Raw genomic sequence first — 26781 nt, forward strand, 5'->3', positions numbered from 1 at the left:
AAACTGTGCCAAAAAAGCAATTTTTGGGCAAATTTTCCGTTTTAATCCGTTTTTTTCCAGTAACAAAGCAAGGGGTTAACAGCCAAACAAAACTTAATATTTATTACCCTGATTCTGCAGTTTACAGAAACACCACATATGTTGTCGTAAACTGCTGTATGACCAAACGGCAGGGCGCAGAAGGAAAAGAACGCCGTATGGTTTTTGGAAGGCAGATTTTGACGGCCTTTTGCACCATGTCCCATTTGAAGCCCCCCTGATGCACTCCTAGAGTAGAAACTCCATAAAAGCGACCCCATCTAAGAAACTACGCCCCTCAAGGTATTCAAAACTGATTTTACAAACTTTATTAACCCTTTAGGTGTTCCTCAACAGTTTATGACAAATGGAGATGAAATTTCAGAATTTATATTTTTGGTAACCTTGCTTCACAAAAATGTAATATAGATAAACCAAAAATCATATGTACCCTAAAAATAGTCCCAACAAAACTGTCACCTTATCCCGTACTTTCAAAATGGGGTTACTTTTATGGAGTTTCTACTCTAGGGGTGCATCAAATGGAACATGGTGTAAATAAACCAGTCCAGCAAAATCTGCCTTTCAAAAACCACACGGCGCACCTTTCCCTCTACGCCCTACTGTGTGCCCGAACAGTAGTTTACGGACACATATGGGGTGTTTCTGCAAACTACAGAATCGGGGCAATAAATATAGCATTTTGGTTGGCTGTTAACCCTTGCTTTGTTACTGGGAAAAAATGGATTAAAATGGAAAATTTGCCAAAAATTTGATAATTTCAATTTTTAGCTCCATTTGCCAATAACTCTTGTGCAACACCTAAAGGGTTAACAAAGTTTGTAAAATCAGTTTTGGATACCTTGAGGGGTGTAGTTTTTAGAATGGGTGGTTTCTATTATGTAAGCCTCACAAAGTGACTTCAGACCTGAACTGGTCCCTAAAAATTTGGTTTTTGAAAATTTCTGAAAAATTTAAAGATTTGCTTCTAAACGTCTAAGCTTTGTAACGTCCCCAAAAACTAAAATATCATTTCCAAAATGATCCAAACATGAAGTAGACATATGGGGAATGTAAAGTAATAACTATTTTTGTAGGTATTACTATGTATTATAGAAGTAGAGAAATTGACTCTTGGAAATTTGCAAATTTTCCCAAAATTTGGGTAAATTTGGTATTTTTTATAAACTTCATTTTACCAGTGTCATGAAGTACAATATGTGACGAAAAAACTATCTCAGAATGGTCTGGATAAGTAAAAGCGTTTTAAAGTTATCACCACATAAAGTAACACTGGTCAGATTTGCAAAAAATGGCCTGGTCCTTAAGGTGAAAATGAGCCCGGTCCATAATGGGTTAAATTGATATTATGATTTTTGTACTATTTATATATGGATTAAAAAAGTAATTTGTATTTTTAAATATGGTCACAGTTTAAGTGCTACTTGTACTTGTTTGAGTAATTTTCTATGCATGGATACCATATACATCAACCAGCCATTACATTAAAACCAGGTCTGCCTATAGTTGATCACTTACAACTGTGGAAAAACAAAGCTCACATGACATAGAGACAGTTTTCACGTCCAAGAGGATTAACAATCTAACATTTTTTTTATTGTGTTCCAGGGACATTAAAGGTACTAAACTAGACAGTCCAGTTACAGCTCTATTGTATAGGCTCAGACATCAACTATGCCAATCTCTGTTTGTGTTTGCCATTACTCTTGCAGTAGACATAAAGCTGCCCACGTCTTTTCACAATGTAACAGTCTTTGCAGCGCTTCTTCAGGACACCTTTAGTTTTCAGCCCAGACGTCTGTTGCACTGGTAGCAGGTAATTACCAGGCAGAAGAAACGTACTTCTGAAGTAAATTATATTCTTTGGATTGCAGTATCGAGTACATGTGTTGAAGACCATGGACATGAAAGAAAAATGTACACTGCTCTTGCCAACAAGTTTCTGAGGATTCAACAAAGAGTACAAAGCTCTCCTAAGAAGCAATGCCATAGTCAGACCTGCAAAAATAAATCATGTATTAAGATTGTCAACTTTAATATGTGAGATAATTTAGAGACCCTGCAATCAAAACCTAGTATCTGACCATACATGACAACTGTATATTCTACATAATTACATTCACATTCTGCGTTTTCATGCAGAGAGCTGTAACAGTCTAAAATAAGGTCCACTCTCCTTAGATGAACCAGAACCGATGACTTATGGGCTGGCTCCATCTCAGGAAAGGGAGAACAGAACTGAGGCAGCAAGAGAAGAATGTAGGGTACCAGGTATAAATGCTAACTATATACATGTGACATGTCATATTTTAGGTACTGTATGGACCGGAGAGTCACTAATCTTCAAAAGCAAGATCAACATATTAAAGCAAACAAATACAACTGAGGACTATTCTAAACCTATTTTATTAGAATTATTTCTTAAAGGGGTTGGTACATCTAAGACACTGATAGCATATCCTAGTGAAGCCATTAATGTCAGATCCCACTCCTATCTCCAGAACGAGGGCCTCCAAAGGGAAAGGCAGCACACCCGCATGCTCTCCATTTATCGCTATGGAAGTTCTGAAGAGAGCCAAGAGAGCACGATCGGCTGCTTTTGAAAGTCCCATAGCGGTAAAGAGGGTGGCTGCACATGTAGGAATGCACTCTGTTCACTTCGGGGACCCCGCTCTGGATACAGGAGCAAGTCGCAGAGGTGGGACCTGCACCTATCTGACATAGCGATGTGCCATCAATGTCTGAGATGGGAATACACCTTTAAAGCTGGTTCCTAAAAGCTGATAAAATGTTGATCATACTGCCTAATCTGTGTGGCTACATCAATCTACCCCAGTTAGGCTCTGTTTATGAACCAACCGCATTTTGCAGGTCTCAAGTTTATTTATTTTTTCAATAAATAAGAAAAATGTTAAGCTATCATTTTATGAAAATGAAAAAATGAGAACTCTTAGGCCCAGATGTACTAATCCCATAGACAGTGTAAACTTAGGCTGTCAAGTCAGGGATCCGCCTGGATGATGAATGTGGTGCAAGGAGTTAGACATTTGTCTAACTCTATAGCCTCTGTTGGTTAGGTTAGCTTACTTTACGATGGATTTTTATGGCCGAATTGTGGTGAATTTTAGACCACACAGCCTTTGCAACAAAGATCTTCCCCCTTGTCGACCAAGATCCATATTGGAATATCAATCTTTTGCCATGCACACCACACTTTCCTTTGGCACCTGCTGCTCCAGTGCTCTGATCCTGAAGTGTGTGGTCCAGGAAGACATAAAGTGACTGTGGTCAGTTACTGCAGATGGACATGATACAGGCAGGAAGTGGCCGTCAGTCACATGACTATAGAGGACATATAATTACAGCAGACCCTTACTAAGTGTAGTCACTATTTTTATATTTTTCTCGAAACAAACTTTATATGCACATAACAGATATAACACAAAACTTTGACGCCCGTGTGACTCGACCCAGATAAGCCATTACACATCCGCTTGCTGTAATTCTCACCCCCAAGCCGGACTCACCACTGAATACACCGACCTCAACACTCCGGACCGCTCCACGCATGCGCACTTCTCAACCTCAGCTGTCACTAACACGTCGGAGAAGGGGTGTGTGTTGATGACACACACGTAACTCACTCTCTCATTGGTTCGTAAGATCTCTAAACTCGGAGATACTTGTACTTCTTTACACATTACTTCCGGAGTCCAAGTCACTTTAAGGCGGCGCTAACTGGGAAAAGTGGAGGTCACTGTTGACATGGCGGCCTCCTGGTTGGTGCTGGGACGTGGTATCGTAAGGAGTTACCGGAGCTCTTTTTTTGTTCCACGGTCCTTGGCATGTGTAGCCGTACATACTGGGAGACAGCTCAGCGCCGCTGTGTCGAGTACTGGGGAGAAGGTCACCCACAGCGGACAGGTCATTGTATTTTCCATCTCACTAACACTTCTATACATCCAGAATGATGTTCTGAATGCATAAAACTAACACTGACAGCGCCTCTGCTACATCAGCACTGTTTCTTCCACAGCCTGAGGCCCCTTTTGCTATCAAAAGCCATGTGCACTTTTGCAATACCTTTGCAAAATATCGTGATTGACTGTATCTTACCATCATTTTGTATACGATTATAAGGGTGCATTCTCCCAACCTTATGTATTTTGTGATCTGCAAAAAATACGGATGATGTCTGTGTGACATCGGTGTTGCATTCGGTTTCATTGCAGATCCATTGTAACAATACCTACCTGTCCTTGTCCCCAAAATAGACAAGAATAGGGGGGCATACTAAAAGGAATGATAGAGTGGAATGCCCATAGACTTTAACAGGAAAGTGGAATGCCCATAGAGAATAATTGAAATGTAATATTTGAATTAGAGACAAAACCATTTGACATATCGAATAATTATTTAGCAGACATACTCTCCAAATTCAGTGGGATTATTTAATGTTCAGATTAAGTGGAATTATCACTGTTTTCTGCAGAATGACGAGGGTGCAATGATACAAAGGCATGCCTATAGACTATAATGGGAAGTAAAATATGAGTTTATTTACAGGTAAATCTGTGTTATGTAGGAAATTAACCTTTACTGCAATTGTTCCCTGGGTAGAGTAGCATATTGTAAAATGAAAATTACCTTGGATTATAACCGTTTTCTATAGAATGCAAAGGTGAATCACATAATGTAATGCCCATAGACTATAATGGGAGTCAAATTTTGATTTGGAGTCTGAACCATTTAACATATCAAGTAAATCTTTAGCAGGCTTACTCTTCAAGTTCAGTGGGATTATTTAAAATTGAAATTAAGTGGGATTATCATTGGTTTCTATGAAATGACAAGAGAAATGACACAATGGAATGCCCATAGACTATAATGGGAAGTAAACTACCGTATGAGCTCATTTCCAGGTAAATCTGTGTTATGTAGGAAATTAACCTCTACCGCAAGTGTTCCCTGGGTAGAGTAGCATATTGTAAAATGAAAATTACCTTGGATTATAACTGTTTTCTATAGAATGACTGAACACAACGTTAAATCTACAGCATCAAGTATGTGCGGGATACAGTACGTTTGAATACACCCTTAGGATAGGGTCACACTGAGCGCATACGCAGTGTATTTGAGGCTACGAGATATGTGCCGGACAGCGACACTGCGTATGTGCTAGGAGCAGACACACAGGGCTTTCCCTCCGCGACCCTGTGTGTGCAGTAAGGTTCAGAGGCAGGCTGAGCGCACTGACGTGCGGGGCCACCTCCGAACCTCACTGCAGACACAGCGGAGAAAAGCCATGTGTGTCTGCTCCTAGCGCATACACAGCGTATTTTCTGCTGCCCGGAACATTTTTCGCAGCGTCCAATATGCTGCGTATGCGCTCAGTGTGACCCTACCCTTAATTTTTCAGAGGCTTCTTTTTTACAAATTAACGAAGCAATCTGTTTGGTTGCTATGGGCAACTGTCAGCTGTTCCTCTGTACAGATTTTGATAAATCTCCCCCTATGTTTTTAGTTTTATCAATTTGTTGTAACATTGTTCTTCGTTTGTTTACCCTTTTCTCTGACAATTTACTTTGCTACTTCATACACTCCCCTATGGCACTGCCATTGTTTACCACTGCGTTCTTTTTTGTCTCAGAGTCTCATGTTTTTTCTGCTGGGTCAGAAATGTCTGTTTATTTGTATACTTTTTATTTTGACCCCTCCCTACTTCCCAACCATCCCTTCTTAGCTTTTGCCTCCCTCCTATTTTTGATTCCTGTTCTACAAAAAAAAAAAACTTTCAATAAAAGTTCTGTTGAATGCAAAAAAAATTAAGGAAGGTGTTCAGGAATAATAAAAAAAAAAGAGCTTATGTCTTCCAAAAACAGCACCGCACCTGTCCTCAGGTTGTGGGTGGTATTCACTTGGCAGAACTGCAATACCACACACAACCTGAGGACAGGTGTGGTGCTGTTTTTGGAAGAAAACTGTAGTTTTTCTAATCCTGGATTACCCCTTTAAATAAGAAAAGTTTTAAATAAAATAAGTATTTACACATTCTCTATAAACTTGTCAGTTTTCATTCTCCGTAATACCAACATGCTATAGGAGTTTCTTCAGTCCCCCCCGTCCCCCCCCCCCCCCTACATTTTAACCATTTTACGAATGGGATTCCGCAGCACAGTGCACACTACAGAATTTCAGCGGTGAAGCTTTCCACTGAAATTTTTCTGTCGAAAGAATGAACATGTTCATTCTTTCAGCGGAATATTGAGCGGAATGCACTGCCAACTATAGGGAACGCAAATGGCTGCCCAAGCACCGACTAAATCAGTTGGGGCGGGACGCATTTGGAATTTCCAAACTGAATTTCTCCGCTTGGAAATTTTGTAGTGTGCATGGACCCGTAGTTGCCCCCATGTATCCTCCACCCCAAAATCACAGCCCATTTCTAGTCCTGGGCCTATATTTAGTAGGGGGGGAGGAAAGCTGTTGTCTTTAGTTAAAAAATTCAATTTCCATTATTCTCTAGGGTTATTCCACTTCCCATTATACCCTTTGAATCTCCTTTCATCTCCACTTAATTATTTCCCACTGAACTTGGAGATTATGTCTGCTAAAGATTTATTTGATATGTTGAATGGTTCACACTCCAAATCACATTTTACTTCCCATTATACTGTATTGGCATTCCATTCTGTCATTCACATGTTATTGTATAAAAAACTGCTTTAATACCAGATAGTTTTAAATTAACAATGTGCTACTCTACCCAGGGAACACTTGTGGTAAAGGTTAATTTCCATTTCGTCCACCATGACGGCTCTATCATGAGATTGACCCCTTGACCTCTGTAGGGGCAGGAACAGAGAGTTTAAAAGGCCACCACCCACTCTCACCCTCAGTGTTTCCTGTCCCTACGGGGGCACCTCACAGAGAGTCCTCCTGGTGGAGGTGAAGACCTTTTTTTTTTTTTTTTTCTACTTTTTTTATTATTTTAAATACTTCAGGGATCTCTGTCCCTTCCCTCTGCCCTCCTGCGGTTGAGTCCAATGCTGGGCAGAGGATGACAATGGAGCTGCATCTCGTCCCTGTCAGCAGGGGCCTGTATCTCGTTGGGTCCCCCTTCCCTACATTGAGGAAGCTGACCGCGCGCCGCAGAGACTTGCTGCACGCCGACTCCCTGTAGAAAAGCGTCAGTGCTGCACTCGGCTACGGACCTGCAGAAGGCTGATGGGGGCGGAGCTTGGACCGGACATGCGCGCACTGCGATGACGTCAGACGCCGCTCTGGGCATTTACAGTCGTGGCAAAAAGTTTTGCGAATGACACAAATATTCGTTTTCACAAAGTTTGCTGCTAAACTGCTTTTAGATCTTTGTTTCAGTTGTTTCTGTGATGCAGTGAAATATAATTACACGCACTTCATACGTTTTCAAAGGCTTTTATCGACAATTACATGACATTTATGCAAAGAGTCACTATTTGCAGTGTTGGCCCTTCTTTTTCAGGACCTCTGCAATTTGACTGGGCATGCTCTCAATCAACTTCTGGGCCAATTCCTGACTGATAGCAACCCATTCTTTCATAATCACTTCTTGGAGTTTGTCAGAATTAGTTGGTTTTTGTTTGTCCACCCGCCTCTTGAAGATTGATCACAAGTTCTCAATGGGATTAAGATCTGGGGAGTTTCCAGGCCATGGACCCAAAATCTCAACGTTTTGGTCCCCGAGCCACTTAGTTATCACTTTTGCCTTATGGCACGGGTGCTCCATCGTGCTGGAAAATGCATTGTTCTTCACCAAACTGTTGTTGGATTGTTGGAAGAAGTTGCTGTTGGAGGGTGTTTTGGTACCATTCTTTATTCATGGCTGTGTTTTTGGGCACAATTGTGAGTGAGCCCACTCCCTTGGATGAGAAGCAACCCCACACATGAATGGTCTCAGGATGCTTTACTGTTGGCATGACACAGGACTGATGGTAGCGCTCACCTTTTCTTCTCCGGACAAGCCTTTTTCCAGATGCCCCAAACAATCGGAAAGAGGCTTCATCGGAGAATATGACTTTGCCCCAGTCCTCAGCAGTCCATTCACCATACTTTCTGCAGAAGATCAATCTGTCCCCTGATGTTTTTTTTGGAGGGAAGTGGCTTCTTTGCTGCCCTTCTTGACACCAGGCCGTCTTCCAAAAGTCCTTGCCTCTCTGTGCGTGCAGATGCGCTCACACCTGCCTGCTGCCATTCCTGAGCAAGCTCTGCACTGGCAGCACTTCCGATCCCGCAGCTGAATCCTCTTAGGAGACGATCCCTGGCGCTTGCTGGACTTTCTTGGACGCTCCTGAAGCCTTCTTAACAAGAATTGAACCTCTTCCTTGAAGTTCTTGATGATCCTATAAATTGTTTGATTGAGGTGCAATCTTAGTAGCCACAATATCCTTGCCTGTGAAGCCATTTTTATGCAATGCAATAATGGCTGCTCGCGTTTCTTTGCAGGTCACCATGGTTAACAATGGAAGAACAATGATTTCATGCATCGCCCTCCATTTAACATGTCAAGGTCTGCCATTTTAACCAATCAGCCTGACATAATGATCTCCAGCCTTGTGCTCGTCAACATTCTCACCTGAGTTAACAAGACGATTACTGAAATGATCTCAGCAGGTCCTTTAATGACAGCAATGAAATGCAGTGGAAAGGTTTTTGTGGATTAAGTTAATTTTCATGGCAAAGAAGGACTATGCAATTCATCTGATCACTCTTCATAACATTCTGGAGTATATGCAAATTGCTATTATAAAAAATTAAGCAGCAAACTTTTCCAATTTCCAATATTTATGTAATTCTCAAAAACTTTTGGGCCAGGACTGTAGAGTCGGCAGTCTGAAGATGTGGTGGAAAACGACTGGGCCTCCCTCTGAGTGTCTCCAAGCTCCAGATGTCTGTCCCTGACGCCCTGCAGTCCAGATGGAATCTTCTGAAGCCCCCCTCGGCTACTCCAACCGGAGTAAAAAAGCCAGAACTAAAACTAAAGTCCCTAGGTGTGCGACTTGTAGCAAGAGGCTTCCAGAAAATCACAAAAATAAACACTGCCAAGTTTGCATCATTGATCTTGTAAAGGAGGAGCAACCATCCATACTCATGGAAGTCAAATCCTTGATTCAGAGCAAAATAAAGTCCTCCCTGGCCTCTCTCAGATCTGTCCCTCCAACACCACCGGCAAAAAAAACTAAGGTGACTGTTCCATCCTCCTCATGACTCAGAGGACATGGACGAGGAGGCTTCCACCTCTAGACAGAACGTAGATATTGACGCTCTGTCTGAGGGAGAAATTGTGGAAGATAGTAAGAAATACTTCTCATCTGAGGACATGGAGGAATTATTGGGCGCTGTCGAGCAACCATGGGCATTGAGGAGGTGAAAAAACCACGATCTGTCCAGGATGAAATGTTCGGGGGACTTAGAGCCCAAAAATAGTACACTGCTCAAAAAAATAAAGGGAACACAAAAATAACACATCCTAGATCTGAGTTAATTAAATATTCTTCTGAAATACTTTGTTCTTTACATAGTTAAATGTGCTGACAACAAAATCACACAAAAATTAAATAATGGAAATCAATTTTTCAACCCATGGAGGTCTGGATTTGGAGTCACACTCAAAATTAAAGTGGAAAAACACACTACAGGCTGACCAACTTTGATGTAATGTCCTTAAAACAAGTCAAAATGAGGCACAGTAGTGTGTGTGTGGCCTCCACGTGCCTGTATGACCTCCCTACAACGCCTGTGCATGCTCCTGATGAGGTGGGGACGTCTCCTGAGGGATCTCCTCCCAGACCTGGACTAAAGCATCTCCCAACTCCTGGGACAGTCTGTGGTGCAACTTGACGTTGGTGGATAGAGCGAGACATGATGTCCCAGATGTGCTCAATTGGATTCAGGTCTGGGGAACGGGCGGGCCAGTCCATAGCATCAATGCCTTCGTCTTGCAGGAACTGCTGACACACTCCAGCCACATGAGGTCTAGCATTGTCTTGCATTAGGAGGAACCCGGGCCAACCGCACCAGCATATGGTCTCACAAGGGGTCTGAGGATCTCATCTCGGTACCTAATGGCAGTCAGGCTACCTCTGGCGAGCACATGGAGGGCTGTGCGGCCCTCCAAAGAAATGCCACCCCACACCATTACTGACCCAATGCCAAACCGGTCATGCTGGAGGATGTTGCAGGCAGCAGAACGTTTCTCCAACGGCGTCTCCAGACTCTGTCCGTCTGTCACATGTGCTCAGTGTGAACCTGCTTTCATCTGTGAAGAGCACAGGGCGCCAGTGGCGAATTTGCCAATCTTGGTGTTCTCTGGCAAATGCCAAACGTCCTGCACGGTGTTGGGCTGTAAGCACAACCCCCACCTGTGGACGTCGGGCCCTCATATCACCCTCATGGAGTCTGTTTCTGACCGTTTGAACAGACACATGCACATTTGTGGCCTGCTGGAGGTCATTTTGCAGGGCTCTGGCAGTGCTCCTCCTGTTCCTCCTTGCACAAAGGCGGGAGGTAGCGGTCCTCCTGCTGGGTTGTTGCCCTCCTACGGCCTCCTCCACGTTTCTGATGTACTGGCCTGTCTCCTGTAGCGCCTCCATGCTCTGGACACTACGTGACAGACACAGCAAACCTTCTTGCCACAGCTCGCATTGATGTGCCATCCTGGATAAGCTGCACTACCTGAGCCACTTGTGTGGGTTGTAGACTCCGTCTCATGCTACCACTAGAGTGAAAGCACCGCCAGCATCAAAAGTGACCAAAGCCTCAGCCAGGAAGCATAGGAACTGAGAAGTGGTCTGTGGTCCCCACCTGCAGAACCACTCCCTTTTATTGGGGGTGTCTTGCTAATTGCCTAATAATTTCCACCTGTTGTCTATCCCATTTGCACAACAGCATGTGAAATTGATTGTCACTCAGTGTTGCTTCCTAAGTGGACAGTTTGATTTCACAGAAGTGTGATTGACTTGGAGTTACATTGTGTTGTTTAAGTGTTCCCTTTATTTTTTTGAGCAGTGTATTTCCTGTGAACGAAAACATAAAAGATATGATCCTGGATGAATGGACGGATCCTGAGAGAAGACTGGGGGTATCCAAGGAATTCAGGAATAGGCTATTATTTGATCCGGCTGATGTTAAATTGTTTAATGAGACCCAAAAAATTGACGTCCAGGTGGCAAAGGTAGTCAAAAAGACCTCCCTCCCATTTGAGGACTCGTCACAATTACAAGACCCAATGGAAAGGAAGGCGACTCACTTCTAAAAAAAATCCTGGGAGGCGTCCATGTTTGGTATAAAAACAAACATAGCTGCGAAGTTGGTAGCTAGATCCATGTGTTTCTGGCTCAATGAGTTGGAAAACTATATTAAAAATAAAACCCCAAGAGAGGAAATATTAAATTCTATTCCACTCCTTAAATCAGCCACCGCATTCTTGGTGGATTCCTCAACTGAGTCTGTGAGGTTCGCCGCCAAGAATGCTTGCTCTCTCCAATTCATCTAGAAGGGTATTGTGGATGAAAGCATGGGGAGGGGATAGAACCTCAAAAGCTAAGCAATGTTCTATAGCTTTTTCTGGGGTATACGTTTTTGGACCCGTGCTAGACTCCATCCTTGAGAAAAGAAGCAGACAAAATGAAAGGGTTTTCCGGAAGAAAGTAAAAAAGAATCCCTTTCGTTCTTTTAATACCCAGACTAAATCCTATAGGGGCAAAGGGAAGTCGGGTAGGTGGAGTTACCAGAAAGGGGGAAAAGGCAGAGGATTCCTTCTCAACCCCAAGAATAAGCAAGCAGATAAGCAATGACGCCAGAGTAGGGGGGAGACTGAGGAATTTTCTGTCTCGTTGGAAACGGTGACCAAAAATCCGTGGGCCTTAGATATCTTAGGAAATGGCTACCGGATAGAATTTTCCTCAGTCCCTCCAAAAAAGTTCAGGTAACATCTCACAGCCAAAAGACTCTAGAAAAAATCTGGCAGAGGGCCCTTCAACTTAAAGATACAGGAGTGGTGGCAGAAGTCCCCAGTGCGGAAAGAGGAAGTTACTACTCCAATTTATTCCTGGTTCAGAAACCAGACGGTTCCTTCTGCACTATTATAAATCTAAAGGGACTAAACAAAGCTATCACATACAGAAAATTCAAGATGGAATCCATAGCAACCATCATTCCTTTGATCAAAGCCGGAGATTTCATGACGTCCATAGACTTAAAGGATGCTTACTATCATGTCCCATAAACAAAACATATCAGAAATACCTCAGATTTGCCCTAGTAGACCACTCGGGAGAAATACTTTTTCTCTGCTCCAAGGGTATTCACGAAGCTCGTAGTGGAAATGATATCCCCCCTCAGAGCAGAAGGAATAAAAGTATTTCTGTACCTAGACGTTTTCCTAGTTCTGGGGTCCTCAGAACTGGAGACAACCAGCATTACCAACAACCTAATACGCAGGTTCTCAGACCTAGGCTAGATAATAAAAACTAAATAAATCGTGCACAGTTCCATCCACCAGAATGAAATTTTTGGGGGTGATCCTGGATTCAGTTTCTCAGATAACATCCCTCCCTCAGGAGAAAATAAAATCCTTTTATAGACAAAACAAAAAAGTTCCAACGCCAGTCTCAGTGCTCAATCCGCAGTGCCATGAGCCTCTTGGGAATGATGACCTCCTGTATAACGGCAGTATCCTGGTTCCAAGCTCATACCAGGGTAGCCCAGTCTTGGATCATGAAGAATTGGGACAAGAGGCAGTCCTCTGTAGAAAAAAGAATCTCCATCCCCAACCGCGTAAGATCAGATTTGAACTGGTGGACGGAAAACAAAAACTTGCTAAGAGGTGTGCCCTGGATAAAAAATCCAGAAATACAAATATATACAGATGCAAGTGGCACAGGATGGGGAGCAAAGGTAGGCTCACTAATCTACCAGGGCAACATAATAATAAAATCATCAATCCACAGAGAACTGAGGGTGATCTGGAAGTTCTGAAGGCGTCATAGGACAAGGTATCCGTAAGACACCTGAAAATCTTTGACAACGTAACAGCAGTCACGTATTTAAAACATCAGGGGGGCACAAGATTCCCAAGCTTAAAAGATCTGTCTGAAAAAAATAATCTTCTGGGCAGAAAGAAATGTTCCATCCATCACAGCTAATCCATTTAAAAGGTACAGAAAATATACAGGCGGACTTCCTCAGCAGGAAGACCATAGATCCAGGAGAATGGGCCCTAAACTTTGAGGTATTCCATCAGATCACCAGGAGATGGGGGACCCCCCAGATAGACCTGTTTGCGTCAAGGAAAAACGCAAAAGTTCATCCTTTCTGCTCCCTAAACCCCAGGGAGAACCCTTGGGCAGTGGATGCATTCTCAATCAGGTGGGCTTGGGAACTAGCCTATGCCTTTCCCCCTTGGGCGCTAATACCCCGAGTACTGCAAAAAATAAGATCGGACCCAGTAATAGTAATCCTAGTGGTTCCATACTGGACAAAAAGAAATTGGTTCCAGTACTAAGGGAACTAGCTCTGGAAGAACCCTGAAAATTCCCACATAGGGGACCATCCTTTCTCGGGGTCCAATCTTTCATCAGAATCCAGGACTGTTCAAATTATCAGCCTGGATCCTGAGCGTGAGGTCCTAAAAAGCAGAGGGCTGTCTGAAAAGGTTATAATTACCCTTAAATCCAGCAGAGAAAAAAGTCACCTCTGTGAACATCTTAAAATCTGGAAGAAGTATTGTAGCTGGCTAGGCCAGAACCCTCCTGTAGATTCTGCCCCAAGCATTGAGAAAATACTTGATTTTCTTCAAAAGGGATTGGATTTGGGCCTGAGACCAAGTACATTTAAAGTGCAGGTCTCAGCCTTGGGGCATGCTATGATACAGACCTGGCCAGCCATAAGTGGATAAGGAGGTTTATAAGAGCCGCCTCTAGGTTAAGGCATCCTTAACCCTAGGACTCCTCAATGGGACTTGAACTTGGTCCTGAAAGGACTTACAAAATCAAACATTTTTCCTATTCAGGATATTTCACTTAAACACTTGTCATTAAAAGCGGCCTTCCTAGTAGCCATAACTTCGGCTAGACGGTTGGGCGAGATCCAGGCGTATCCTGCTGTGAACCATACCTCACTATCTTTCCAGATAGAATAGTATTACGTTTGGATCCTGTTTTTTTGCCAAAGGTCGTATCGAACTTTCACAGAGATCAGGAAATTGTCCTTGGCTCTTTTCCCAGGCATTCATGAGGTCCATCACACGATCAGTTCCAGCTCCTGGATGTTCGGGATACTATCATACAGTATCTAGCAGCAACAGAGGAATTTAGGAAGGATGACAATCTTCTTGTTCAATACGCAGGTCCAAACAAGGGAAAAAAGGCATCCAAAGCCTCCATTGGATGATGGATTAAATCTACCATTGCCTGTTGCTATCAAATGTCAGGTCTAACAGCCCTGCAAATATAAGAGCCCACTCTACAAGAGCTATGGCTTTTTTCGTGGGCAGAAAAAGGGGGTGTCTCCTTAGACAAAATTTGTAAAGCGGCCACCTGGTCAAGTATAAATACCTTTTATCAGACATTACCGCATTAATGTTTCTGCTTCTGCTGACTTAACCTTTGGTCAGAAGGTTCTGCAAGCAGTTGCCCACCCTATTAAGTAATCTGGTAGTTCTCATGGTAGAGCCGTCATGGTGGACAAAATGGAAAAACCGTAATTGGATTTAGCGGTAATTCTGTTTCCTTGAGTCCACCATGACGGCCCACATATCCCCCCCCCCCCCCCCCCGAGAATTAAGGAGGGGTTGAGTATGAATTAATACTCAAAAAAAAAAAAAAATATATATAATTTTTATTTTATTTTTTTGTGCCTAAACTAAGGCTGCACCCACTTGGTAATTTGGAAAGCACGGAGGGTGAGAGTGGGTGGTGGCCTTTTAAACTCTGTGTTCCTGCCCTACAAAGATCAAGGGGTCAATCTCATGGTAGAGCCGTCATGGTGGACTCAAGGAAACGAATTACCGGTAAGTCTAATTACGGTTTTTCCTACATAACACAGATTTACCTGCAAATGAGCTTATAGTTTACTTCCATTATAGTCTATGGGCATTCCATTGTGTCATTCCCTTGTCATTTCATAGAAACCAATGATAATCCCACTTAATCTCAATTTAGATTCATGCTACTGTGCTTGGAGAGTATGCCTGCTAAAGATTTATTTGATATTTCATATGGTTCTCTTCTCCATGGCCCATCTTTCTTCCCATTATACTCTATGGGTATTCCATTGTGCTATTCACCTGTCATTCCATAGCCTGGGTACTTATGCACAAAGCGTTGTGCATGCACGGCATATGTTCAACCACTTTGCCGATCTCCAGTTGGTGCGGGGTCAGCCACTGATCCACCTGTGCGTTCAGGGCGGACAGGAGTGCTGGTCCGTGTGACTCTCTGCTTTCAGGCAAGTCAACCCCTAGACGGCATGACACTGTCGTATCGGGGATGTGGAATAGCCCCTGGGGAGCTGGGGTGCAGTGGTTGATGTGGTAGAGCAAGACGCAGCAGCAGAAGAGGACTCAGCCGAGGAGGTTAGCGAAGAGGATGGAGTAGGAGGAGTAGAGGAGGTGGCAGCAGGCCTGCCTGCAAGTCGTGGCGGTGTCACCAACTCCTCTGCAGAGCCACTCATTTCATGCTTGTCAGCCGTCAGCAGGTTTACCCAATGCGCAGTGTACGTGATATACCTGCCCTGACCGTGCTTTGCAGACCAGGTATCAGTGGTCAGATGGACCCTTGCCCCAACACTGTGTGCAAGAGATGCCATGACTTCCTTTTCCACAAAAGAATACAGGTTGGGAATTGCCTTTTGTGAAAAGAAATTTCGGCCGGGTACCTTCCACTGCGGTGTCCCAATAGCTACAAATTTTTGAAGGCCTCAGACTCCACCAGTTTGTATGGTAAAAGCTGGCGGGCTAAGAGTTCCGACAAGCCAGCTGTCAGACGCCGGGCAAGGGGGTGACTCTGTGACATTGGCTTCTTACGCTCAAACATTTCCTTGACAGACACCTGACTGTGGGCAGATGAGCAGGAATTGCTGAAGGTGAGAGGCGGAGTGGCGGATGGTTGAGAGAGGGCAAGTAGGACAGCAGTGGTTGACGTGGCTGAAGATGCTGGACCAGGAGGAGGATGGCGGCTTTGTGCTGCTTGTACTCATGTGTTGATCCCATAGGCATTTGTGATTTGAAATCATGTGCCTTCGCAAAGCAGTTGTACCTAGGTGGGTGTTGGACTTCCCACGACTCAGTTTCTTTTGGCACAGGTTGCAAATGGCATCGCTGTTGTCAGAGGCAGACACACAAAAAAAATGCCACATTGCTGAGCTTTGCAATGACGCCATTCTGGTGGTGGCAACAGCATGCGTTGATTGGCGTGCTGTCTGGCTGACCCCGGGTGCCGATGCATGCTGTCTGACTGTGCCACTAGCTCCTTGCGACGACCTCCCCCTGCTTCCAACTCCTCTCCTCCTCCTCTCTGTCTCCCCATCTGAACTATCCCCCTGTTCTTCTTCTCTTCCAGCGGGCACCCACGTGACATCCACGGACACATCGTCATAATTAACCGCTTCACTTGATTCTCACAACTCAGCAAAGGAAGCGGCAGCGAGTACAACATCATCATCATCACACCGTGTGCCCATGTGTGTAATGCTACCTGACTGAGACATATCCCTGTTATCTACATCCTTTGGCAATAATGGTTGCGCATCACTCATTTCTTCCAACTGATGTGTAAATAACTCCTCTGACAGATCAAGTGAAGCAGCTGTGGTGCTAGTGTTGGCGGCAGGCGGGCAAGTGGTAACTTGAGAGGTGCCCGAAGCTGAGCTGGAGATGGATGGTGCGTCAAGGTTCCGAGCGGAAGCTGTAGAAGATTGGGTGTCCTGTGTTAGCCAGTCAACTATGTCCTCAGAACTTTTTGAGTTCAGGGTACGTGGCCTCTGAACACTGGGCATTATTCTTGGGCCAAAGGGAATCACAGCACCACGACCACGACGGCCCCTGCGGGGTGGCGCCGCCTCTGCCTGTCATTTTTTTTAGATTAGTTGTACTATGCGTGCAAGCTACTGTGACACCAGATATGAGTGCACTGACAGTAGTTGGCACAGTACACACTGTAGGACTAACACACACGCTTGCAGGCAACTAACTGCAATTATATTACAGTCAAAAAAGTTTTTGTTTTTTTTAATGCAAGCTACTGTGACACCAGATATGAGTGGTGGCACTGGGTAAGTGGGCACAGTATACGCTGTGTGCCTAACACACACACTGGCAGGCAACTGCAATTACATTACAGAGGGGAAAAAATAAAAGCAGACTGATGTACTAGCCCTAAAAAGGGCTTTTTGGGGTGCTGTCAGGACGATGTCCTTACAGAAGAGATCAGATGAGTCTTTCAGCACTGGAGTGGACACTGAATACACTGGCCTAGCTATCGATTTCCCTATTAAATCAGCAGCAGCTACACTGTCCCTCCTCTCTCTAAGACTGCAGCTTCCGAATGAATCTAAAATGGATGCTGTCCAGGAGGGTATGCTGCCGATTGGCTGGAATGTGTCTGCTGACTGTGAGGTACAGGGTCAAAGTTTGCTCAATGATGACGAATAGGGGGCGGACCGAACATCGCATATGTTCGCCCGCTGCAGCGAACGCGAACAAGCTATGTTTGCCGGCGAATAGTTTGGGACATCTCTATTGAGAGAGAGGAACCGGGATAATTGGCTTTTGGGCCAACAAATCCCGAATCCCCCCTTCCAATTTTTTCTGTAGCACAGCGATCTTTGGATGGGGGTTATTCTTAATAAATTTGGGGGAGGAGGAAGGCAAAGGGTAATATTTTAACCTTTTGAAATGATGTTTAACACCCAGGGATTTATTGTGATATCTTCCCATTCCTTTAAGAACAGCTTCAGTCTTCCTCCTACGGTACCTCTCTGGCATCATTGTTTAGTAGAATCTGTATTTCTTGGGGTAAATAAAAAACCTCTGTTACCACTTTTTTGATTTTTCCCTTTTGACCAAGGAGTGTCCCTAGAGGTTCTCTTGGCCTGGAAAAAACTCCCTTTTTTATTCCTACGAAAGGGAAATTTCCTTTTGTCTGACAGGAAATCAACTGCTTTCACTAGTAGGGGAAAGGAGTCTTTTAAAGTATCATAAGAGGCTCCTTCTTTCAGGAGAACCTCTAACTGTAACAGCCACAGTTTTAAAGACCTTGATATGGATGTGGCTGCCAGATTAGGCTTAAATAGTGCTGTGCTAGCCTCCCAGACTTTTTTAAGAACCTGATCAGTTTTTTTTGTCCATGGGGTCCTTTAAAGTCCCCATATCTTCAAATGGGAGAGCATTAGCCCCTTTAACTAGTTTGGATAGAGATACATCCACTTTGGGGCAAGTTGTTAATAGGGCCTCGTCTTCTTCACAGAATGGGAGGGGACGTTTCATCGTTTTTGGAATAAATAGTTTTTTATCTGGGGATTTCCATTCTTTTTAATTAGTTCCATCATGTTTTTATGGACCGGAAACACCCTCTTTTTTCTTTGTTCTAGGCTGCTATACATTTGGTCCTGGACAGACCTCTGCACTTTTTTGTCTGAGAGCCCCATTGTAGCCCTAATGGCTTTTACTAACTCCTTTGTGTCCTCAGAGGAAAAAAGGAAGTTTTTATACTCTGAATCAGACCCGGAAGAGATCTCGGAATCTTCATCCTCCGAATCCGACTCAAGCTCGTCAGTCAGAGGATGATGACCCGGAGATACTCAATTTAGGATCTCTGTGTTTAGAGCTAGATGTTCCAGGAGTAACTATCGGACTTTCTGCCGTAGCAGATCTAATTTCTTCCCGTATTACATCTCGTAGCTCCTGTCTAATTGACGGGACTAAGTCCTTCACCATATTAGAGGTACATTTGTTGCTACGTTTTTTGTTATAAGTGTCGGGCAATCTAGCTGAACACATAACACATTTTTTTTTATTTTTGGACGAGAAAGAGAGAGAATGAATGAGAATACTGGGTTAGCAAAGTAATATAACCAGCACTCACCCATCCCCCAGGACCTTAACTTACAATAGAGGGTCCCTGAGAGGTTTCCATCTGGCCAGGTTGCTCAGACATGTTTACAACAACCCTCTTTCTGCAAAACCCATCTTAAATACTCTCACCTGCAGACCTCAGATCAGTGGGCGACTTCCGCCATGATCAGCGAGCCGATTTGCGGCTCCGCCCCCTCCTCATGCGTTCCACAGAGCGGAAGTTCCCGTTGAAACGTACGTGAACCGCATAGGACTTCCGGTGGCGTTCATCGCGAGAGCCGAAACTATCGGATCGCGATGAGGAGCTTCCAAACAGACAGGAGGGACTCCCTGAGTGTCCGGTCGCACATGGACCTCCGTGCCCGACACGTGCAGCGGGAGGTAAGGAGCGGTAATCTCGCCATCTTCACAACACCTCAATACCCAACTAGGGCACGGGTGCTGTCGCTCCCTCATGCATAATAAGGCATTTCTTTCTTCTTACCGCTCTGCCGCCTGAAACAGAACGGGCTCATAGCATGTGCCATGAGGATGATCCTTCTCCTACCTGGAGGGACAGGAAGACACTGAGGAAGAGCTGAAGGAGGGTCTAATTTAGACTTCCTGTCCCTACCTGGTTGGAGGCGGGTCATCTCTCATGGTATGCCGTCATGGAGGATGAAAGGGAAAGAAATAATGTTTTAGTGTCTCCATAGTCTGAGAGCCATAGCTTTTTTATTTAGGGGCTCATATTTTGCAGGATGAGGTGACGGTTTGATTAGTACTATTTTAGGAGGCATACGTCCTTTCAATCGCTTGGTGTTGCACTTTTTGTGATAGTAGGTGACCCAAAAATGTCATTTTTGGCACTGTTATTATGATTTTTTTTACCGTGTTCATCTGAGAGGTTAGGTCATGTGATATTTTTATAGAGCTGGTCGTTACGGACGTGGCAATTCCAAACATGTTTAGGGTATTTTATATTCTTAATTTTTACTGAATTAGAAAAGTGCATATATGGGAAAATGTTAGATTATTTTTAAACATTTTTGGCTCAGACCCACTTGGTTCTTGAAGATCCATTGGGTCTGATGCCTCTATAATACACTGCAGTACACTGTATAGTGTACTGCAGTGTATTTTCTATTACACTTTAGCAGGAGACAGATGAGGCTTAGAAATACCATGGCAAGCCGGATGCCTGTGAAGGCGTCCGGTTGCCATGGTAACCATCGGGGCTGACACAGCAGCTCAGCGCCCGATGGGAGGGGAGCTCCCTCCCTGCCCCTTCCATACAGCGGTCCCTATGGACCGCGGGACGGAAGGGGTTAACTGACATCAGTGCCAGCATGGGGTTCCACTCGTCCTGAAATTTAACCACCTCAGCTCTCCTAGCTTAAACCCCCTTAATGACCTCACCACTTTTTACAATTCTGCACTACACTACTTTCACGGTTTATTGCTCGGTCATACAACTTACCACCCAAATGAATTTTACCTCCTTTTCTTCTCACTAATAGAGCTTTCATTTGGTGGTATTTCATTGCTGCTGTCATTTTAACTTTTTTTGTTATTAATCGAAATTGACCAAAATTTTTGCAAAAAAAAAGAAAGAAATTTTTCACTTTCAGTTGTAAAATTTTTCAAATAAAACTACATTTCTATATAAATTTTTCTCTAAATGTATTGTTCTACATGTCTTTGATAAAAAAAAATGCAATAAGTGTATATTTATTGGTTTGCGCAAAAGTTATAGCTTTTACAAACTATGGTGCAAAAATGTGAATTTCCGCATTTTCAAGCAGCTCAGACTTTCTGAGCACCTGTCATGTTTCCTGAGGTTCTACAATGCCCAGACAGTAGAAACACCCCACAAATGACCCCATTTCGGAAAGTAGACACCCGAAGGTATTCGCTGATGGGCATAGTGAGTTCATAGAAGTTTTGATTTTTTGTCACAAGTTAGCGGAAAAAGTGTTTTTTTTTTTAAAGTCTCATATTCCGCTAACTTGTGACAAAAAATAAAAACTTCCATGAACTCACTATTCCCATCACGAAATACCTTGGGGTGTCTTCTTTCCAAAATTGGGTCACTTGTAGGGTATTTATACTGCCCTGGCATTTTAGGGGCCCTAAAGCGTGAGAAGAAGTCTGGAATCCAAATGCGTAAAAAATGCCCTGTGAAATCCTAAAGGTGCTCTTTTGAATTTGGGCCCCTTTGCGCACCTAGGCTGCAAAAAAGTGTCACACATGTGGTATCGCCGTACTCAGAAGAAGTAGGGCAATGTGTTTTGGGGTGTATTCTTACATATACCCATGCTGGGTGAGAGAAATCTCTGTAAACGTCAACTTTTCCCATTTTTTTTATACAAAGTTGTCATTTTAGAGAGATATTTCTCTCACCCAGCATGGGTATATGTAAAAAGACACCCCAAAACACATTGCCCAACTTCTCCCGAGTATGGCGATACCACATGTGTGACATTTTTTTGCAGCCTAGGTGCGCAAAGGGGCCCAAATTCTAAAGAGCACCTTTTAGGAGGGCATTTTTAGACATTTGGATTCCAGACTTCTTCTCACGCTTTAGGGCCCCTAAAATGCCAGGGCAGTATAAATACCCCACATTTGACCCCATTTTAGAAAGAAGACACCCCAAGGTATTCCGTGAGGGGCATGGCGAGTTCATAGAAGATTTATTTTTTTGGCACAAGTTAGCGGAAATTTTTTTTTTTTAGTTTTTTCTCACAAAGTTTTCTCACAAAATCATTGCCTGAATTTATTTATTTTTTTATAAAAAATGTTTGCCAAAGCATATGAACACCGCCCCTCAGCTCATAAGCCTCGGCAAACGTATCTTTACTGTAGAGGAGAAATCTAGTCTTGCAGAGCCGCATACACAGACTTTTGTGTAATCTGACAGCAGCGCAATGCTTCTGTCAGAATGCACATCAGTGCTGCAGCTGGTTCATCGGTTGGTCCACCTAGAAGGTAAAAAAAAAAAAAAAAAAAAAAAAAAAAAAAACAGGCCGCAACGCAATAAATTTTATTAACATTAACTTTTATAAAACTTTATTGAACTTTTGGAACAGAACATTAACTTTTTTGCTTACCGGTGATTTTTTTTTTTTTTTTACCTTTATAGGACAAACCTCTCCTTCCCCATGGGACAATGTGCAAAGTGCAAATCACCCAGAGATGTGGCGAAGTACATTATGCACTTTGTCCCAGGTGAAAGGAGAGGTTTGCAGCAGCTCTGTGTGAAAGGGTCCTAAGACCCCTGTGTGCCTGTCCTGTGTCACGCAATCCCTATGCTAATAGTGTACCTGTGTGTGGTACTTCCAGAAACACTCCCCTAAGCATAGGGCAGGGTGGTCAGGGCAGTCAGGACAGAAATAGCGGGTGTCACGCCTTATTTCACTCCTGCTACAGACACAACATTTTTTTCGGGGTGGCGCTTGGTTTGAGGTACCAGCAACGACATTGGGGAAATGTCGCTCATGTAGACGGCTCACTACACTGGTGGTTGATGGCCACGGAACCTCCTGGATACAGGAGGTTCTCGATGATCTCTTCCTGAAATTTGAGGAAGGATCTTGTTCTCCCAGCCTTACTGTAGAGAACAAAACTATTATAGACAGCCAATTGAATTAAATATACAGACACCTTCTTATTCCTGTGTCTGGTCCTGCGGGAAGTAAATAAGGAGCCAACATCTGGTCATTGAAGTCCACCCTCCCATGAGCAAATTATAGTTGTGGACACAGAGGGGCTTTTCAATTACTGCCAGTTGCTCGTTCAATTTCGATTATCGTGTCTGCGTGAATGGAGGAGAGCATGTAAACGTCACGCTTGTCTCTCCATTTCACCGCGAGCAGTTCTTCGTTACACAAGGCAGCCCTCTCCCCCCTTGCAAGACGGGTTGGTAACGAGCCGTTGGGGGAAGCCCCGCGACTAGGTCGCGCGGTGCCACAGCAGCCAATCTGTTCTAAAATAAATGCCTGAAGAGGGGCACACATGTGTAGAAATTGTCCACATAAAGATAGTACCCCCTTGCCAAATAAGGGTGACACACCAAGTCCCAGACTGTCTTCCCACTGCTCCCCAGGTAGTCAGGGCAAACGACCGGCTCCAGTCTGATCTTTACCCTCATAGACTCGAAAGTTTGTGCGTATAGCCTGTGGACCTTTCACAGAGCTTATACAATTTGACCCCATACCGGGCGCGCTTGCTGGGATGTATTGTTGGAAGCCAAGGCGCCCGTAAAATGTATCAGGGACTCGTCTATGCAGATGTTTTGCTCAGGGGTATACAAATCTGCAAATTTGGTGTTAAAGTGGTCTATGAGGGGCCCGAATTTTGTGGAGCCGGTCAAAAGCTGGGTGGCATCTGGATGAGAGGTGCTGTTGTCACTAAAGTGCAGGAAACGCAGGATGGTCTCAAATCGTGTCCTGGACATGGCAGCAGAGAACATGGGCATGTGATGAATTGGGTTCGTGGACCATATGACCGCAATTCATGCTTTTTTGTCAGCCCATGTTGAGGAAAGGCCCCAGAAAAGTTTTAAATTCGGAAACTTGGATGGGTTTTCCACCGAAAAGACTGGGCAATAAAAGCTTCCCGGGTTGGCGGCTATAAATTGAATGGCATACCGATTGTTTCTGCCACGTCTAAGTCCAAGAGCCCTGCAGTCAAGAACAGCTCAAAAAAAAACAGTGCTGATCAGATCTGAGCTGTCTCAACCCAGACTCCAGACTGGGTGGTGAAAGGGGGAACTACTGGTGCGGCTGAAGTTGGGGGCTGCCAATCAGGGTTTGCCAGCACCTCAGGGACTGTCTGTGCAGTGGCTGCGACGGGGGAACTAATGCACGTGCCACCGTACCAGCTTCAAATGCCCTTCTGTGCGCGCCACTTCATCACCATGTTCTACGGCAGTGCTGGTACTAAGTCCAGGATGGGCTGCGCTGCTGGTGGTATGCCTCACCATGGAATCTGACAGCACCAGCCCCACTCTGCTGCCCTTGAAGCGCATCCTGCGCAACCTGTGGTCTAGCAACACGGGGCCGGGTACGCCTGGTGGTATAGGGACCTCAACCTCATCGTCCGAACTTTGGGTCAGACTGCCACTGCTTTCTACAGGTTCGTATTCTGACCCGCTGGATTCGTCAATGAGGGTTCCCAGTCCTCATCCGACTGGTCAGAAGCCTGTAGCCTCTTCAGAAGAATACCCCTTACTTGCCATTTGTTCAACTAAATTTAGGGGGTATTCCCCGAGACTAAAATTTTTTTTTTATTTTGTCACTGCGACGGGGCGGGGCGTGGTGAACGCACGTGTGGGCGACTGATCGGGCAAAAACTACTGCGTTTTGGGGTGGAGGGGTGAGCTAAGGTGACACTAATACTATTATAGATCTGACTGTGAGCAGTTCTGATCACTTACAGATACTATTATAAGTTCCAATGCTGATTAGCGATACGCTAATCAGCGAATCAGTGACTGCAGTGGGCTGGGCGCTAACTACCTACCAAAGGGGCCTAAACTAACCTAAAACCTAAGGCTGGGTTCACACGAGTGGATGCCGTGCGTGGCATCCGCTCCGTGAAAGAGTGCCAAGACCCGATGCAGACTGCAGAGGCACGGAGCATTAACATGACTGATAATGCTCCGTGCCTCTGTGTGACCTCTTTACTACGAAAATCACTATGAGATAAAGTTGTCACTGTGATTTCGTAGTAAAGAGGTCACAGAGAGGCACGGAGCATTATCAATCATGTTAATGCTCCGTGCCTCTGCAGTCTGCATCGCGTCTTGGCTGTCATTCACGAGCGGATGTCACGCACGGCATCCGCTCGTGTGAACCCAGCCTAACAGTCATTACTGGTGAAAAAAAAGTTTACACTGATCACTTTTTTCCCTTTCACTAGTGATTGACAGGGGTGATCAAGGGGTTAATTGGGGTGATTGGGGGTGATCTGGGGCTAAATGTATAGTATTTTGTGTACTTACAGCAGTGCTTCTCAAATAGTGGGGCGCGAGGCTCCGTAAAGGGGGGGGGGGGGGGGGGCGCGAGGCTCCGTAAGGGGGCTCGTTCGACCTCGGCAAACACTGTCATATTGGATGTCCAGATCGGATTATCTGGCTCACTCGCAACCGGCGTCCCACACAGCGTCTGTTGCCTAGCAACTCTACGGCTGGAGAGAGGGAGCAGCGTGGCGCGATCACTGGAGATTGTCCCAGCCAGCCCCAGTAGCAGCCCGACGCGGAGGACCACGTGACCGCCAACGCACGTGACACATGCAGAGGACCCATGGAGACATACAGGAATCAATACGCCGGTTCCTAGTGCCACTCACAGAGGAGAAAGAGCAGGACGCCAGCATGTCATCAAGGCAGAGTCGCAAAGATACATCCGCAGCATCACCAGGTGGGAAAACAAGAGCTGAAGCACAGAAAGAACATAAAGAGCAGGGGTCAAGGAGAGGAGGTAGGACAAACACAAAATCTGATAATAAAACTGAAAAGGGGAAAAGAAATAGTAACCAGGGGATGGAGGAGGAAAAAGTATACGAACTAGAAGGCAGTACCCTGATGATGCTCTATCCTGATTGGCCAAACCCGCCCGTGTGACTTTTAGACCCAGAAATCTGTCCTCTGTACAGAAAAACGCCTGAAAGAAAGGAGTTGAACACACATAAAAGGGGACCAACCGCCGATTCAGCCAAAAAAGGTCAGTGTTCTGATGAAAAAGCTTTTATTATGCTTGAAACGCGTCAACGCGACCTGTAGGGGCCATTCATTCATCTATGCCTTATTGCCATTGCTCCACAACTGATGTAAGTGTGGCTCATTTTTATGCTTTTAATCTTTGTATTTTACAAACTTCTTTTTTTATTCTCTTATACGTTAATAAGGATACAGTGTTATGCAGAGGTGTACTTATTACAATTTTATAGACAAATGATACTATTTACAGTCGCGCGGGGGGCGCAAAATGTTCTCTTCTTCCTAGGGGGGGGCATGACAGAAAATAATTGAGAAGCACTGACTTACAGTGATGTGTGCTCTCTGCTGGAACCAACCGACGAAAAGGAACCAGCAGAGAGCACAGAAGCCATTTAAACACATTATATTTATAAATATAATGTGTTATATGGCTTCTGATTCGATTTTTTAAAAGTCACCAACCTGCCAGCGATGATCATTGGCTGGCAGGCTGGTGACGAACTTCTCCTCTAACTTTTCCCGGCACGCACTGCGCATGCGCGGGCTGGCTATGCTCGAAATCTCGCGTCTCGCGAGAGGACGCATCGGCGCGTCCAGGAGGAATAACAATCCTGCGTTCGGCGGTCCTGAGGAGGTTAAAGGGAGGGGTGTCGGCACAGTTATACACAGCAGCGCAGCCCCGATCTCACCACTCACTGAGGAGATCAGGGCTGCGCTGCTGAACGCTGCGAATCGAACACAAAGCCCGGACAGTTCCACTCCTCCTCCCCTGATTTCAACCATTCTCTCCCCCTACGGCTGTGCTGCATACAGAGCAATGCGCGGCTCTGTATCAGACGTGCGCGCTCTCGTGCGAATGACAGGCTGCCTGGGTGAAAAGTAAGTGCGGTCTGCGCAAGTGTGGCCCATAGATGCGGCCGTGGAGCGGTAG

The 26781-nt window shown here is 44.7% G+C and overlaps 1 protein-coding gene and 1 long non-coding RNA gene across 2 annotated transcripts; both read right to left on the reverse strand.

The window, feature by feature from the left end:
* Positions 1 to 1621: 1621 nt before the first annotated feature.
* On the reverse strand, positions 1622 to 3633 carry MRPL36 (mitochondrial ribosomal protein L36). The gene is made up of 2 exons (XM_040432203.1): positions 3567 to 3633; positions 1622 to 2037 (listed from the first exon to the last, which is right to left on the reverse strand). The coding sequence occupies exons 1-2, from the start codon at positions 3607 to 3609 to the stop codon at positions 1712 to 1714; spliced, it is 369 nt and encodes a 122-aa protein (XP_040288137.1). The 5' UTR covers positions 3610 to 3633; the 3' UTR covers positions 1622 to 1711.
* Positions 3634 to 3840: 207 nt separating this feature from the next.
* On the reverse strand, positions 3841 to 12205 carry LOC121001234. The gene is made up of 3 exons (XR_005779009.1): positions 12196 to 12205; positions 9258 to 9265; positions 3841 to 3980 (listed from the first exon to the last, which is right to left on the reverse strand). It is a non-coding gene; the product is annotated as an uncharacterized LOC121001234 (long non-coding RNA).
* Between the last annotated feature and the right edge of the window lie 14576 nt (positions 12206 to 26781).

This window comes from Bufo bufo, chromosome 5 (assembly GCF_905171765.1).
Source record: "Bufo bufo chromosome 5, aBufBuf1.1, whole genome shotgun sequence".
Taxonomy (NCBI): domain Eukaryota; kingdom Metazoa; phylum Chordata; class Amphibia; order Anura; family Bufonidae; genus Bufo; species Bufo bufo.

Bases quoted from the DNA above. Each gene is read 5' to 3' on its own strand.
- MRPL36 (XM_040432203.1), bottom strand. From the start codon at position 3,609: ATGCGTGGAGCGGTCCGGAGTGTTGAGGTCGGTGTATTCAGTG. The intron at 2,038-3,566 runs GTGAGTCCGGCT...TTATTTTTGCAG, and splicing joins TGAGGTCGGTGTATTCAGTG to GTCTGACTATGGCATTGCTT.